Raw genomic sequence first — 17,776 nt, 5'->3', positions numbered from 1 at the left:
CTGTCTACCTTTTATGAACATGTGGCCCAATGTGGGCTTGTCCCCTGAAGGGTATACTTTAGTTGAAGAGCATGGAAAATGGCATAATTAGTAGTACCACATGTAGTGTAATGATACTCGGCAGGGCAGTGTCCATATTGGAGCAGTTCACTGTAGGATTTGAAAGGCATCACAGTATTGGATCATGCTCTAGCTGGGTTCGAGAGAGTTGCCGGGTGGGGCAAGGGCAGTATTTCCATACATGCAGGTTTCAGGAAGCTGCACATGGTGGGGGGTGGGAATACTAATGCAACAATGCAGTCCAATAACACGGTGGTAAATCTTATCATCAAATTAGCCAGTTGTTTGCTCATGTGCATCAGGCTTCCCTTTGAAATACTGGAAATGCTTAAGATTTCAGAGTGTAGGCGGCTCATCTGGGTCGCATGGGAGAGCAGGAGTATGTGCCTTGTGTATCGGCCTTTGAGATGTCAGGCTTGACCACCTAGCTTGGTGGGTCCCTGGCAATTGTTTGTTTTCCATTCAATCAGATTGCATGATGTTTGTTGGAGCAACACTGGCGAAGTTGCTGGTCTACGCGGCGGCCATCTTAGTGGATACTGCTTCTTGTTAAATTCCCATAGTTTCTCCATGCAGAGAGCCTCAACGGGGTCCCATGGTTGATTGAGGCTAAACTGGTTGCTCACCTGGAGTGTCAGAGAGCTCCTGTGGCCTTGTGTATCAGCCTTTGAGATGTCTGGCTTCACCACCCCCTTGGGGGTCCCTGGTAATTCGTTCATTTTTCATCCAATCAGATTGCATGATGTTTGATGTAGCAACAATGGGGGCGTTTTTGGTCCATGAGGTGGCCATTTTAGTGGATGCTGCTTCGCGCTGAATTCCCATAGCTCTCCTTGCAGAGGGCCTCGAGGGGGCCCATGGTTGACTGAGGCTGTACTGGTTGCTGACCTGGAGTGCCAGAGAGCTCCTGTGGCCGTGTGTATCAGTCTTTGGGAGCCGCCGGCTTCACCATCCGACTTCGGGGGTCCCTGACAATTTGTTTGTTCCCCAATCAATCAGATTGCATGATGTTTGTTGTAGCAACACTGGGGAAGTTGTTGGTCCATGCAGCGGCCATCTTAGTTGATGCTGCTTCGTGCAATTTCCCATAGCTCTCCATGCAGAGGGCCTCGAAGGGGTCGCATGGTGAACTTATACTGAACTGGTGGCTGACCTGGAGTGGCAGAGAGCTCCTGTGGCCTTATGTATTGGCCTTTGTGAGTGGCCGGCTTCACCATCAGGCTTGGGGGGTCCCTAACAATTTGTTTGTTCTTCATCCAATCAGATTGCATGATGTTTGTTGTAGTAGCACTGGGGAAGTTGCTGGTCCATGCAACGGCCATCTGTGTGGATGCTGCTTCATGTTGAATTCCCATAGCTTCTCCATACTGAGAGCCTCAAGGGGGTCCCATGGTGGAATGAGGCTGAACTGGTGGCTGATTTGGAGTGGCAGAGAGCTCCTGTGGCCTTGCATATCAGCCTTTAGTCAAAATTTGTTTGTGAGTTTGTGGTTTTGCAAAGCATTGTTCCTCATATAATTCCACACCATTTAACTAATCTGCACCAAATTTTGCATAGTTACCTGTTAGGACATTCTGGACATTACTGGCTACACAACATTTGATCACCCCACAGCTTTCCCCGGATTTCAGCACCTTCACAAATGAGACAGTTGCCTGAAATCGGCAAAAAAATCAATGTGGTCATAGAAGGAAAGGTCTCGACACAAGGAACAAAACTTTAGGTCCCTTTAGGTCCTAAAAAACCATGTTTCAAGGCACTAGGATGTACCGTTTCCGAGGTATTTGCACCACAACGAATTGCACCACTCCAGGGTGCAGCAACAGGCGGGGAGGGAGCACAGTGGCCCCCAGTATGCAGCAGCACACCAACTCTTGCTTCCCCCTTCAATGTCTGCTTTGGGGTATGTCAGCCAGCCACACACACCCATTCTCAGTGCAGTTTACTTCAGAGTACAAAGCACATCAAACAATAAGTAAAACGGAAACAGCTACCTACAGCATCATTGGTTTTCAACAATTGATGAAAGTGTTGTCACGCCTGTTCAGGAGAGCGGGTACTTTTTGATAGTATTTATATAAAAATGTGTGAATTCTTAGCAAATAGAAGTATATCATAACAAAATACATATTCAGGTGGATAGAGAAGATGTGTTGAAAGGGTGAAGTGCTGTGTTTATACAGAGATCAACCGCGTGCCACGAAAAAAGATAGATATGATCAAATCATAAACACTACACAGTTTACATTCCCTGAATTACAACTGATCAAAATAATGTCACTCAAAAACAGTACATTTAAATAGTGTCTACATGTATGTTTCAAAGCTGAGCTATATAAAATATATAAAAGGTGCAAATGTGAAGCGGGTTGCATAGGAATACAGTGGTACTTGGCCTGCATGAAAATCTCATACAGGCGCAAATCGGGTGCTCTGCAAGAGAAGTAAGGAAAGCAAAGCTCCTCTTTGTGCCCGTCCAGCGCCATAGAAGGGGACAAAAATGGAGCAGAGAGTTAAATGGAGGCATAAAAGCATTACACCTCACTTTTTACGTCTCCAATGAATGCATTACCCTACAGAAAATGAGCTCCCATGTCCGTAATTGTGCATGAAACCTTTTCAAAAGACATTTCATTTCTAATTTCTCCAATACTGTACATAAGAGGTCTGTCAAATAGTCCACCGCAGTTCGCTAAATCTCCTCTTTTTCTGCAGGACCGGCTGCCGCGACTGTAAACGGTGCACCTGGAGATGAAGGTGAGATTCTGGGGCACATCTTCATGCCACAAGGACACATTAGGCCCCTCCTGTATTTGGAAAGAACGTGCAGTGGTATTTTTACACTCATTGCTGTTTCAGAATGTGTGCAGTAGAAGGTGGTATTTTCTTCGATCTTGGAATGCTGGGTTTCGTAATTCATTTTTTTTTCTGTCAAACTGCATTCACAAAAGGTCAGAGGTCAATGACAACATGACATCAGAAGGGGTTACCCCTTGGCGATATGGAGCATCAACCTAAATGCTTTCCAGCGGAAAATATATTGCAGTTTCATCAAGTGTGTAGTGTGAAATAAAACATGGCCTGAACAATTATTTTCGGTAGGCCTTACTTGCAAAGCATGGGTAACACGCACCATTGAGATCACAATCTAAGCAGGCAACCCGTGTACTTCAAAAAACACCTAGATTTGATCTATCTCCACATGTATCTGGTTTACTTGGTAAGCGCCTATGTGTCTGCATGGTAGATCTGCCTGGACTTATCAAAGCTTTCCTGTGTGTTTCCTTAAGACATGTGTCTAACATCACATTGAAAATCTCTTCCCAGAACAGAATAACCCTGTTCAGTTTCCACGGTAAGTGTTGAAGTGTTCCAACCTCTCCACCACAAGCCCAGCAAAGATTGGCATTAATTTATCATGGTCACTAACTCACAATATTTCCTCCACAACGTGGGGCCTAACTATCAAAGCTTTGCACTTGTGCAAAAAAGTGGAGCAAATAAATATAGCAGCGCTTTTACTGTTTGGATAATTTGGAAAGGAGCAACAGATTGAGCTCCAATTTGTATTAGCTAAACATGTTTTCACAAGGGCAAAAAGGAAACAAACTGTTTTGTTCACTATGTTTGATAAGTAACATGAAAATAAATGTAGCAAACAGATGTCATTGTATGTTATGCAGCAAACATAGTACAGCATTCAGTATGGTTTATTTCTGACCCAGTGCAAATATTTTTTAGATAACACCAATTGTGTCAAAACCTATTTGCTTAATTTTATATTATCAAAACATTTGCTCACGTTTAAGTACTCGTGCAAATGTTAGATAATCGGTGCCCATGACTCTAAATGCAGATGTGTTAGTAGTGCAATGAATATCAGGCTACACGGATGGTTGGCTTTAACTAACAGCAAGCCTGTTGGCTTCCTTGCATCTCCTCCCCTCCCCCTGCCTTTGCTTTTCACACACCACCTCTATTTCACCTTCTCCCCTCTCCAGTCACTAACCTTCTTCCCTCCCTTTCCTAAGCCACCGTCCTCTCTCCCACCGATGTTGTCAGCCTCTTTTGTGCACCCTGCCATCCAATCATGTATGTCCAATTGTCACCATATCGATCCGTGATGTTATGTGGGAAATGGGGATGCCTGCTTGCGTGTGCAAATTACCCCCACATTTACATTCTTGTTTTGGATTCCTACCAGCTTGTATTTTTTTTACCCTTTATTTGCAAGATGCATTTTGAACAAAAAGGGATGATTAAATGTTATATTTTGATTGTCCAAAGGGATTGTGAGACAAATTGACATTTTCCCCGCAAGAGTGCAAGGGAGAGAAGATGCTAAACTGCCTACTCAGCCCTCACACTTCTACAAAACAAGAGTGTGCCTATTTCTCTGCTTATCCCAAATCCACAAATGGGATGCCCGTTCAAATGCATACAAATGAAAGACCTTTCTCTGCACCTTTTCAACCAGGCTCAGAGGAAGGCCAAATGCACAATCAGTTAATTTGTGATCCTTTCAGGCAAGTTGTTTGAAGTGGGAGGCCAGCGGTGTTAGCTGCTTTCACATTTGCATTTATATCCATCAAACAAGGGTAGTAATAGTAATGCATGTTTATTTGTTATCGCATTTCACAGAGGCCGGCCCTTTGGGGGAGCATTCATAATTTGGTTAAAGTTTCACAATAATGCGTTGACAGTAGGGTTGTGTGGGCTAGCTAGCCTTGCAAGACTTTGTTTTATTTCTTTCAAGAGGTAAGGTGGGAAGGCATAGGGCCTGATCAAGAATTCGGCAGCGGTAACACATTTTTCCACCGCATTTCAGGGCTGGCCCTATCACGAGTCTGGTGTGTTTAATGCCCGCTCGCAGCTGGGGGTAAACACGCAGAGAAAATGCAAATTTCCAGTGCAATTACCGCTGAAGGCATTACCACACGGTAATTGCGCTGAATGGGGAATGGGGACTTACAGTTGGCGCCCAACCTGTGATTCGGCAGTAATACTACCGGACGGGCGGGTGCTAACGCTAATAAGGTTGGGCGGTATACCAGCCGGGATGTTGCCCAACTCGTCATCAGTCTTATAGTGTGCTTGCACTGTCCCTTATTACTTAGTTGGGTTTGCGCAAAGAGGATAGAGATGGCAGCACTGTTGGTCCAGTCAAGTGGGATAGGGTGAAGGCTTTGAACCAGAAAAGATGCAGAGAAGTTGAAGTCAGATATGTTTCCCCTGATGTGGGCAGGGTTCAATACATGTTCTATTCTCATGGATTCTGTGAGATGATAGAGAGCCTCCATGTTGCGTTTGGTGGCTTGGTATTCTGGTATGTGAGTAAAGCTGATGTGATGAGATCAAAGATATCATCAAGGAATGACTGACATCTGTGAGGTGGGTGCTAGATGAGGCAGAAAGTGGCAGTCTTCTTGTGTGACAGTGGAAAGTTGCAACAGAGGAGCCCCAAGGAGTTCATACGCATCCAGTTGAGCATGGTGCAGGGCCAGTTGCATTTGAGGATGACTGTCAAACTTTCACCTACATTACCCATGTGGTAAACATTTTAGATGAAATACCTGGGTAGCGGGAGGTCATGAAAGACCTAGTTGGAAGTAGGAAGAGACATGTTTTGGTGATACAGATGGAATTGAACTTCTGTGTGGGAATGAGGTCAGCAATGCCTGCAAAGTTGATGATGTATGAGTGAGTGTTGATTAGCATCAGGCTGTGCACAAATAGCAGGGGTGAGGTGGGGTGTCAATGAGAGGGATGTGAATGTGGTTTGAAAGATTTACTTTCCAGTGATTCTGTGAGTGCTGAAGAGCCTGGTCCCTTGAGATCACAGGAATGGTATCTGACTGTACGAGACACAATATAATGTCTCCCTGATTTTGAGAAAAATCACGGGTTCTAGCCCTTGGCCCTGTCCATGCACAGACATGCATTGCAATTTAAGTGGTCTTGTATAGTTCCCATATGCCACTATTGATGACCTTCGCTGTGCATGGAACGTGTTTTCAAAACACCAAGAAAGTATAACTTTCAACTTTCTTGGTGTTTTGAAAAAATGGCCCAATTCTGCAACCACAAGGCTATTAACCATGAACTGTGAGGGCTTCACACCCAAGCTCACCTCCTGCTCCAAGTCCTTCGGGTTCCACATCGACAAACACATATCCTTCAAGACCCACATAGCTAAGAAAACAAACTCATACAGCTTGGTATCAGCTCTTCCTCTTGTGAAAAGTCAAGCCCTTCCTCCCTATGTGCAGCTTTACATCCACTGTTCAAGCACTGGTCCTATCCCACCTGGATGGGGCAATGCACTCCTCAAAGGCCTCCCGTCGTCCTCCCTTGTGCCCCTGAGAAGTGTCCTGCATGCAGTTGCACGCCTCATCAAGTGTAAACGCAGATACAACCACATCACCCCAGCTTTCATCAACCTTCACTGGGTCCCACTGCATGCACACATCACCTTCAAGTCTTTCTGCATCATCTATAAAGCAGTCGACCTCAAGTCACCCATCACCCTCGTGGAGAAACTCAGCATCTCTGGTGGACAGTGCACCACAAGAAGCCAGGACACATGCAGACTTGAAATCCACTGCTGCAAAAAGGAAAGAGTCAGAAAACAAGCCTTCTTTACCTATGCCCCAAGACTATAAAACATCCTCCCCATCAGCATCAGACTTGCCCCCACGCTCCTACAATTCACAAAAGAACTCAAGACCCACCTCTTAAATGAGTCTCTCCTCCGCAACACCTAAGCCACCAGAGCGCCCCTCCACCACCTGACTCACTAGTCGCTGCCCACCGCACTCCTCCCTGCCACCCGGTACAGCTGTACCCCCATCCGCTGTGCCCCTCTGTATCCTAACCCCCACTGTATATCTGTTCTGTTGTTGCCTCTGAAAAGCGCTCTGTTATCCATCTGTACTGTTGTATAACTGTGCAAAGCTTTCCCCGATGTATCTGCATTGTTGTATACCTCCGTAAAGCGCTCCATTGCTACTCGCAGATAGGTCCGCACTCAATAAATACCATAATAATGATAATAATAATAATAATAATAATAATAACAACAAGGCTGTCAGGACTATACTGCACTGGTGATCCCTATCAAGGGTGAAACGAGGTGTGTAGTTGTCTTGACAGCCTTGCAAAATATCTGTCTTGGGTTGATTAAGCTATGTATAAAGTAGCACTGCCGTCTCGGACAAAGCGAATTTCCTGGAGAAAAAGGTTTTCATTTGAGCTAATTTGCATATCCACAATGCCTTGCTGATGTGGTTTGGAGCAGGAGATGAACTTCCAGCAATGGCTACTAGGGGACGTTTTTTTCAAAGCCATTTTAAATCCACTATTACTATCTTGGTGTTTTGTGTATATATAGATAGATAGTTTGATAGATACATTGTTTCCAATGTGCAACAAAACGAACATCTATGATCTGGCAGATGTGGGAGAGGGGATAGTGCGGAAATTCTACTCATTGCCATAAGCTGCATGCTAAAGGGTTTGAGAGGCAAGAACATTTTATTCAGAGAAAAGGTTGCTTTACATTTGAGGACAGCTGTCACCCATTCCACCTTCCTTAGTATGTTGGTTGATGGTCTTTGAGATACCACAAACCTCACTCTAACAGCTCTGGCCAGGGCACATAGTTTGACAGTCATTGTTCAGGGCAGGGGCCAGAATCCCCGCTCCTTTGCTACCCTGATGTCTCCTACAAACACTTCTCACACAGTCCAACATGGCCCCACACACCAGCAACGGCCACAACTCACCAGGGTTGTGGTGGCACCAGGACGTCAGTATCAGAGTGATCCTACAGGGTTGCAGAATCACTCTGACATAAGTCCTTGTCTTGGTCTTTAGTTGAGTATGCCGGTGATGAGTATGCCTAGGGATGGCTGGATGTAAAGAAGAGCACTTCTGATTGGCTGGTGGACTGGAAGTGGTGGACCTGGTCACATGACCTGGGACACTTCTGTGAGCTTGTTGGAAGAGCACTGCAAGGAAGGAAGGGAAAAGCAAGCCTTTAAGTAGACACCGTTTGGTGGGAAAAGCTGCAGGAGGAAGAATTGGTCACATGAAAAGTAAAACTAATTTGAGCCTGGTTGAAGATCACTTTAAGGGAGGGACAATAGCTCAAAAGAAAAAAGAAAAAAAGAGAAGAAAAGGAGATAAGAGAATAAAACAAAAGAGCAAGAGGAAGAGGGTATACAGCAATATTTACCCAAGAAAGGATTGATAAAGTGATGATGGAAAGGTTGCAGAAGAAAGAGGGAAATCATGAGGACTTGAGTAAGTAGCAAAGTAAATATATCCCTATTGTTCCTGAGGGAAGAGCATAGGTTTAGCATAGGAGAATGGAGTAGAGTATATGATAACCTATTTTGTAGATTTAAGACAACACTTAAAATCACAAATAAAGATTAAAGGAACTGTGTTCTTGTACCCTGGTCAAGTGGCTTCATCTGTTGTATTGGCTCAGTCAGAGAAGGGATATCAGCCGGAAAATGGGCATGGGGGAAATAACGAGTTAAAAAAAGAATATTGCATTGTAAGAGTGCCGTCAATTATATACAGTTTCAAGTGAATAAGCCACGATACGTGAATACGATAGGTGAACAGGAAGTTTGCCATTTTTCTGGTCCACTGACAAATGTAGAAATGTAACAGCAAGCAAGACACGGGGCAACCAGTGCAGCAGTGAAATCCAGACAGACATAATTTTCCTCTGCAACTCAGCAGCATCTGTATCAGTGAATCTAGAAGAGTCACAGCCACCCCGAGACTTACTAATGAACAGCCAATACAGCCCCAGCTCACATCAGCTCCTCTATCCTTCATGTCCACCTACTCTGGCGCAGCCCTCCAAGGCCAGATGGCCCACCCATGAGAGATTTCTATTCTTGACTCACAGGCTACAACCAAGCAACATTGACCTCTACACCTGGCAATCAAACAGGATCCAAAGCAGATGCAAATTGCAAAAAGGGTTCTGGTCCAGGCATCAACAGTGAGGACAAATGAGCATTCTAGTGGCTAAAAGGAAGTAAAGATAGAGGGCACTCAAGGAGGTAAAAAATAAATAAATAACAAGACACAAAAAGAGGTCGGAAATGAATAGTCATGGAGTCAGAAGACCAGAGAGAGCAAAACTCGGACTTGGTCAGTAGGGTCTAGGGGCTGAGAGAAAGTAGAAAGCAGGCAATAAAGGGAGCACATGAGAGCAAAGGGTCAAACAAAGGGACTGGAGCCAGAAGAAAATTGGGTAGAAAGAAGGCCAGGATGTAACTTGCAGGGGCCAAGGGGGAACAGTGATAGTGCACACATAAGTGATGTATATGCCTGATGTTACCATGTTTCCCATCTTGAATGCTGACTAATGAGTATTGTAGTGGGTTGGAGCCATTTTGCATGCTGCTTCACTGACTTTACATTTGTAATACGACATCATGGTGTTTACATGTGAGAGTGGAGTGCCTGTACTCCATTTGTACCAATATTTGGTCCAATGTTAACTATTCCAATATTTTCTTTTCCTTGTATATTAAGCAGATGTCTGGCATCATGTGTCTATAAGTTTACTTTATTTATTTTTTTCTTTTTTCTTTTTTTATTTTGACATAGCTGAACAAGTCAACTTTTCAAAAAGCAATTAAAGCAAATGTTCACATTTCATATACATACACATATTAAAATGACAAAATTAAAAAGATGAATGAAATGTTAATTAAAACGTAAAATAACATAAGAAAAAGGAAGAAGATAATTCCATCCTATAAACATAATTATCCTTACAACTTTAAAAGTCGATCACATGTTTTCATTACAATTTGATTTCAGAAGGAAGAATTCCGTCTAAATACTGCACTATGGCTTTTATCACAGAAAACTTCGTGTTAGAGATCAGTAAAGTCCAAATTTGATTTTCATCAACTCCGTAATACAAATTTAACAAATTAGCGAAAAAATTTAGCTTGTGGAACCATAAGCTTTTTATAAGATACAACCAGATCCTGGAGTGTTTCCCTTTCATAAGGAAGCTCACAAAAGTGACAAAAGTTCATTTCAGCTGGAATTAACTTACGTCTGGCAAGGACCTCCCTTGTAAGCCATAGATTTAGTCTGACACGTAAAAATGTGTTCTGTATGTTAGGGGACAGGCATTTCAGTAAATATCCAGCCAGTTGGCTCAAATTTTTATTGCCAAAGTAAGAAGCATTAAAGTCTTTGTATTTTAGACAACATTTTCTATTTTTTATCCATTCCCAACGGTAAAACTTGATTTTAGCTCTCATCGGATTATCTAGCAAGAGCATTACTGTTATATCTGCTTCAGCCATGGCGTTCACTACACACGTACGCCATGCCAAAGGAAAGTCATGATTTGATGAAGACAAATGGTGTCCAACAATGCTCAAGATATTGTTATTCTCTAGACCCAACAGACACTTTCAGTGAAAAGCACACAACCACCATTTCACTCTACAAGCCACTGAATTCAAGCCTAGTTCGTACCACAGGATTGGCAAGGGGGTACAATTCGGCAGATGTAATGCCGATTTCCAAAAATATGCTTCCAACTTATTCCACATTTCATCACTTGTGAAAAGTCTCCACTCAACACCATACAATAAAGCTGGAATAACTTTTTGTTCATAAAACAGAAGAATATGTTTTAAAGTAAATTTCCCATATTTGTAGATTAGAATTCTGGCCTGAGAAATCAGACTTGTTAGTTTGGACTGTAAGTTGATCAAATACATAGTGTCCCTAGAAGTGTTCTGAATACACAGGCCTACATATTTGTATTCTAGTACTGGTTTCAACAGTACATCTCCAATTGACAAAATGCAATTGTTAATTCTAGCTTTAGCATAATTTTTACATACTAGGATTTGTGACTTATCCAAATTCACAATAAGATGGTTAACCTTGGCATAACTTGCTAAAGCAGACAGCAGATTTTGGAGCCCTTTAGGGGTTTGTGAGATCAGAACTAAGTCATCAGCGTACAATTGCCATGCTATACGCTGACCCCCCAGTTCCGGCACATCAGCGCCAACTTGGAGGAATGATTTACCCATATCCAGGATAAATAAATTAAACAAGATTGCTGCCATAATACAACTCTGCTTAAGACCAACATGGGTGCTAAAAGACGATAACAACAGTCCCTCTAAAGTCAGTCTCACCTGCATATAATTGTTTGAATGCAGCTGGATTAATAATGCTAACAGGGAGGGAGTACAGCCAAGAATCTCTAGTTTCTGGAATAGCAGTTCACGATTTATGGAATCGAAGGCAGACCAGAAATCTATGAATGCAAAATACAGAGATTGGTTCCGGGCTGCATAATGAGCTTTTAGCATATTGATGGTAATGATGTTGGGTATGGTACCAAGACCACTCACAAAACCGGATTGAAAAGGGTCTCTTATATGGTGATTTTGTGACCAGGTATTCATGTCTCTTAATATAAGCCGACAGAAGATTTTCCCAGGCAAGTCTACCAAGGAGATAGGCCTATAACTGGCTGGATTGGCCCGGTCTCCTTTCTTATAGATTGGAATAGTTATAGAACGTCTCCAAGACTCCGGTATTTTTTGTGAAGATAGTATGTTCATGAACATGATGTACAGAATGTCTGCCCAGATGGTCGGAAATTGTTTCATTATCATGTTTGATAAGCCGTCCGGACCAGGAGCCCTGGAGCGGCTGGCTTTGTTGATGAAGAAAAGAATATCATCTTTATCAAACTTAATACTGAAGTTAACAGCTTTAACGATGAAAGTCAACAAAATGGCAGCCCAAGCCAGGGCCATAGACAAAAAATTCGGTAGATATTCACTAATTCCAGTACGATAATTCTACAAGAAAAAGGTGATGCCAACACTAAAATATGGAGGAGATGCAATGATTAACCTACCTACTAACATCTGGTCAAAACTGGAGGCAAAATTTTGGAGGCAAGTGCTGACGTTACCGAATTCCACTTCGGGGCTTCAATCCGCCTAGAGCTTAGTTTACCGTCTCTCAAAAGTACAGTGGTACAATCAACACTAATGCTATACAGGAAATGTTGGATGGCGGAGCCTCCGTCAATTTACAATCTGGTAAATCAAGAAATAGAATGAAACACCAGCAAACGGCTCATAAACTGGAAAGAAGAGAACATCAGAGTGTTGGAGCAGATACAGGCCGATGAAGCGAGATTAATCAATAATCCCAAGAAAATACTCACAAAAATAAGAGAGCTCGACTGGATATCGACCCTGGAAACAGCAGGAAAGAACAAATTAACCACACACCTGCCTCTAAACACCAAAAAGGTCAGCGAGCTCCAAGAATACATCATGAAATTTCCATCTAGGAAGGGGAGAGACATGTTGCTACGTGCCCGCCTCAACTTGTTGCTGACGAATGAGATCTTGGCCATTAGAGGCAAGACTGAAACAAATTTTTGCCGCTTCTGCAAGACACAAGAAAAATAATCAATTTGTCACTTGCTCCTAAAATGTGCTGCAAACCAACACATAAGAGAACGATACTTAAGCCCCATTTTCTCGGATTTTATTATGTCGGACGAACAAATATGTTGGTCTCGTTTGATTGGAGGAGACAAAACAAAATGGCAAATAGCTACATACAAGATACTGGAAGCAGTAAATTTGCCGAGGATATAGCCGAAAACGAGGGCACATTTTAAGGGAGACAAGATCTTTTATGAAATGTCCACGACAAAATGTACACTTTGTAAAAATCTTTTTTTGGATTAAATACAAATAAAAAAATAAAAAAATAAAAAAATACTGAAGTTAACATGGGGCAAGGTGCTCTGTGCATATAGTGTATCTATGGGAGCTGCATAAACGTTGGAATAATATTGGACCCACTTTTCTTCAGACACATCATTCGCCTGAACTGCGGCTTGATGACCTGCAGTTGCTTGATTTATAATTTTCCAAGATTCTGCTGAGTTTTTACTAGATAGCAGTTTAAGCATATTGCTACCATCAGTTTGATAAAATTTGGCCTGCCTACCCCTAATCCAATTTCTATATCTAGTTTTGATATGAGTCAAAACCAAGGCTCGTTTGTCATTTTATTTTATTTTCCTTTAATTAGTTTATTTGCCAGTCTGGTTTTTATCCTCCTATTCCCTTGAAGCAGCAAGTCGTGCTAATCTGCTTTGCTTTACACCTTCAGGGATACACCGCACAATGAGGATGAGCACTGACCACAGTATATTCCACTGATTTATCAGACCCCTATGTTCTCTCTCACTCAGTATTGTAGATGGTACATATTGCTTTGTGACTCTAACTTCTTTCATTTGTCATCATTTTCATTCCTTGAAAAAGGACGGTGATGGGCCATCAAATTAACTGCTAATTCAGCCCATTTTTATGTGTCTTCCGCAGTTTTGGCGGATGTGTGAGGTGGATGCGTGCAAAATGCGTGCGAAAAAGGCACACAAAAATGCTTGACTGTGTCTGTCCACACCTGGCCTGTTCCGATAGTTCGAAGACATGCCCTTACTATACCTGACCACCGTCCATCCCTAACAAGCCAGGTGCTAATTACATTGATAGGCCTTGCCGCCTAAATATAGCGTACCACATCCCAGGGTCACCAGCTGCTATTTTCTAGCTCTTTTCCCCAATTTCCAAATGGAGTCAGAATATTGTGCAGAATGTCAAAATAAGAATCACTATTTGCCTTTGCTCCTCCACAAAATCTGTATCAACCATCAATACTCTTTCGCTCTACCTCCCCTGCATGCTATGATAATAAATGCTTCGTCTTCGGTTAAGAATGACAACAATAGCTACAATCCTCTTTGTTTCTACATTCAACCCATTATGCCTCGCTGACTCTTTGGTTAGTGATACCATCCACGACATTCTAGTTGGCATGCTCCCCCTTCTATATTGTATGAACTGCCAACCGACCTTCAGGAGGTGGTGGAGTCCATCATTCATGAGAGCATTCAACCTATATGCTAAGAGATTTGGGCTTTTAGAACATTGGAGGCCGTATTATTTGCTTGTGACCTACCCGATTCTATAAAATGAACCACCCTTGTAATATATGACCCTCCTAGACATGTACCCTAATTATCAGAAGAATGTACTGATCTTTTATTATGGTAAAATGGCCAAAATTCGTTTTTTCAGCGATTTAGATCTTTTATTGTATGTACCATCGAAAAATACTACCAATACATTTTTTCATATTTTAATCTCCCTTGGACTGGTCTCCATGATTCAGGAACCAACTCATATAAGTGGCCATATCGTTCATCAAATCCTCTCCTCCTCTGGATTTTGGAACTTTTGTAAAATTAATAAAATTAATAAAACTCTTAGATTTGTCAAATCACTCAAGTATTTTATTTGAAATGTCACTCAAATCATGTATGTTCCCTGCACCAAAATATTATTTTGTCATTTATGAAACATTTGTAATCATCTCATCTAGATAATCAGCCCACAATTGTTTCATCCAAACTTGATATTGTTTCATCTGCATTAAAATCCAAATTAACCTCTGCAATTAATGTTATTGTACCAGCAAAATTGACCTTAACTTCTTTTAAAATATTACAAATGGCTCAAAGCTGACCTCAGTGACAACCACTCTACTATATGTTAACTTGAACACATTTTGTGAATTAGATATAGTTCTTCGGCTAAAGTGACATTCCTATCTAGAATAAATGGTTAGTCATTCTAAGAAGCCATTTTCCATCTAAAATCGATGAGGCCACCAATTCACCAAACAAATATTTCTTCTTTTTCAGGATCTGGCTTCTCCTAAAGCCACCTTAAAACCGACCACTCTTTGCTACACTCGCTTCAATTCATTATTTTTCAGACAAAGTTAGCCTCCTACAATCAAGGAATGGTCACACAGGAATTGTCTCTCACTGTCATTTCTTCAAATCACTGGTGGCTGGTGAATATTTTTTTTTTTTGATAACATGTTTTATTGTCTTTTCGTGTTACAATACAATAACGTATAAACTTACAAACATAAAACTGTGCATACATGTGATAGAGCTACATGAGGGACCTCTGCCTATATGCGCACCAATGTAGAAACACAAGTGAGGTTAGGAATACAGTAGATATTAACCATATCAAGTGTCCATTTGACATTTCACGTTCAGTTCTTACAGATGACTAGAGGATTTAATGACCTAGCTATTATGCCCAGAGGCGGCGAGGATGTTAAACTACAAGCTGGATTATTTCAAATTGTCTCAGTTTCACAACATCTCTTCCCACTTCCCCCATACTTTGTCTGCTTTGCCCTGGCACCCTCTTGCTTGGTAAACCCGTCGTTCCATTGGGATAATTGCGTCTATGTCTGATTTCCATTGTTCATACTGTGGAGTGATCTCAGAACCCCATAGTTGCGCTATGTTTCATTTAGCTATGCCGGTGGATGTTGAGACTAATAGCTTTTCAAGGCGTGATAGGTCCTGTTCTGTATCAATGCCCAGTAGAAGGAGTCTGGGGTCAGTAGGGATTGGTCGGCCTAAGACTCTGGCGAGTCTATCACAGCAGCTACGCCAGAAGTGTTGTACTTGTGTGCATTGCCACAAAATGTGATAGAATGTCCCCTCTTCTTGCTTGCAACATAAGCATTTTGGATCAGATGTCTTGCCCCACTTGTATAGCGCCACTCAAGGGTAATATATTCTGTGGAGTATTTTCAGCTGAATGAGTCTGATTCTTGCTGAGATCGCCGTTTCCCTGGGGTACATCAGGGTCTCAATCCAGTCTTTGGGTAGAATCGGGCCCACGTCCCCTTCCCATTTGAGTTTCAGGCTTGTGAGCTCTCTTGTGGCAAAGGAGGAAATAGCATTATACATGGTGGATGTGATCCTGGCTTTCACACTGTCGATAACTATATTTCTCTCTATGGGCGTGCACTCTGGCATTTCCAGTAAGCGGGCTCTCTGTTCCATCAGTGCATGGTGTAGCTGATTATAGTGGAAACTTTCAGTGGCAGGGAGACCGTGTGTGGACAAGATTTGGGCAAACAGGATTATTTGATTATTTGCATATACCTGCTCGATGGTATGAATACCAGCTGTTACCCAAGCCGACCATTTAGGGAGATTGTCGAGACCTGCAAGATGGACGTTGTTCCAGATGGGCTGGACCGGGGTGAGTATGTTGTCCCAACCTATGTACTTATGAGTATCTCTCCATATTTGGGCTGTGTGGGCTGTGATCGTGCCCTTAGGATGATTCACACTAGTGTATAGGCTTTCAATTGGGGTCATATCATGACGGGCAGCAATCTCAGCCTGTATGTGGGGGAGCTTTGGGTCTCCGTGCAGAATGTCATTTGTTGTCGCCGTCTGTGATGCCCAGTAGTAGACCTGGATATTCGGTAGCCCTATTCCCCCCTCCCAGACCGAGCGTTGGAGGGTTTTAAGCGCTATTCTCGGGTGTTTCCCTGCCCATAGGAGCCTGGGTGTTATTCTGTCTATTGTGTGGAATTCTACAACGGGAATACTGAGAGGGGCGTTCTGGAGGATATAGAGGAATCGGGGCAGGGCCAGCATTTTGAAGAGTGCCACTCTGCCTAACAGCGTCAATGGCAGTGATGCCCAGTGAGCTACATCTTGCGAGTATCTTTTGATCAGGGGGTGTAGGTTTTGGGTTACATAATTGTCAAGTCTGTTTTCTATTAGGACGCCAAGGTATCGGAACTGTGTGGTCTCAATACGGTATGGGGAGCCGGAAGGCAGAATGAAGTCGATCCCTTTTACCGGAAAGAACACCGATTTCACCCAATTCACTCTTAGTCCACTAAAGACCCCATAATTCACCAGTAATTGAGTTACTATAGGGCAGGAGACCGCGGGGTCCCCCAGATACACTAGAAGGTCATCGACATACAGGGACACCCTGTCCTCCCACTCTGAGTTCCAGCAGAAGCCGTGCCACGTGGATGAGCTCCGTAGGATGACTGCTAACGGTTCTATTATTAATGCAAATAGCATAGCCGAAAGTGGGCAGCCTTGCCTGGTACCCTTACCCAATGGGAATATACGCGAATGACAGCTGTTTACCCTTACCTCTGCTAGTGGGCAGTTATAGAGGAGTTGGACCCATTTTATAAAGGAATCACCAAATTGCATCTTCCTCATGATCGCCCAAAAAGCATCCCAATAGACAGTGTCGAAGGCCTTTTCGAAGTCTATGGCCAGTAATGCTAGTGATTGTTGTAGCACGGGTCCTCGTTCTAATGCCAGATGGAGTATGCGAATATTCATTCTCGTCGACCTTTGGGGCATGAAGCCACACTGGTCCGGGTGTATCAGTGTTGTGATGACCACTTGGAGTCTATTTGCTAGCACTTTGGCCAAGATTTTGGGTTCACTATTGATTAGGGATATGGGTCTATATGAGCTGCACTCATCAGGGGGTTTGCCTTCCTTGGGGATTACTATTATGGTGGCCTTACGGAGGTCCAGTGGGAGCCTAGCTTTGGTTAGGGAGTGCTCGAACATGTTGAGCATCTGCGTGGATATGTCCAGGTGGTTCAGCTTCTTCCAGATATCGATCGGGAACCCGTCGGGTCCTGGCGTCTTGCCCGTTTGTAGCAGGGAGATGGCCACAGATATTTCATCCACTGTTATTTTGCTGTCTAACGTGGTGACCTGTTCCGTGGTAAGTGTTGG

General features: G+C 42.9%; 1 protein-coding gene across 3 annotated transcripts in view; it reads left to right on the top strand.

Annotated features, from left to right (window-relative positions):
• LOC138451524 (uncharacterized) overlaps positions 1-17,776 on the top strand; it is an 852,161-nt gene that overhangs the window by 200,276 nt on the left and 634,109 nt on the right. For all 3 annotated transcript variants that reach the window (XM_069604916.1, XM_069604915.1, XM_069604917.1), the window contains one exon: positions 2,776-2,817. In XM_069604916.1, the coding sequence (XP_069461017.1) occupies positions 2,776-2,817 (42 nt within the window). The remainder of the gene's footprint in view (positions 1-2,775; positions 2,818-17,776) is intronic.

This window comes from Ambystoma mexicanum, chromosome 1p (genome assembly GCF_040938575.1).
Source record: "Ambystoma mexicanum isolate Mex_15411 chromosome 1p, UKY_AmexF1_1, whole genome shotgun sequence".
Lineage (NCBI taxonomy): Eukaryota > Metazoa > Chordata > Amphibia > Caudata > Ambystomatidae > Ambystoma > Ambystoma mexicanum.
The sequence above is the reverse complement of the archived record's forward strand: the minus strand, read 5'-3'. Positions and strand labels throughout refer to the sequence as shown.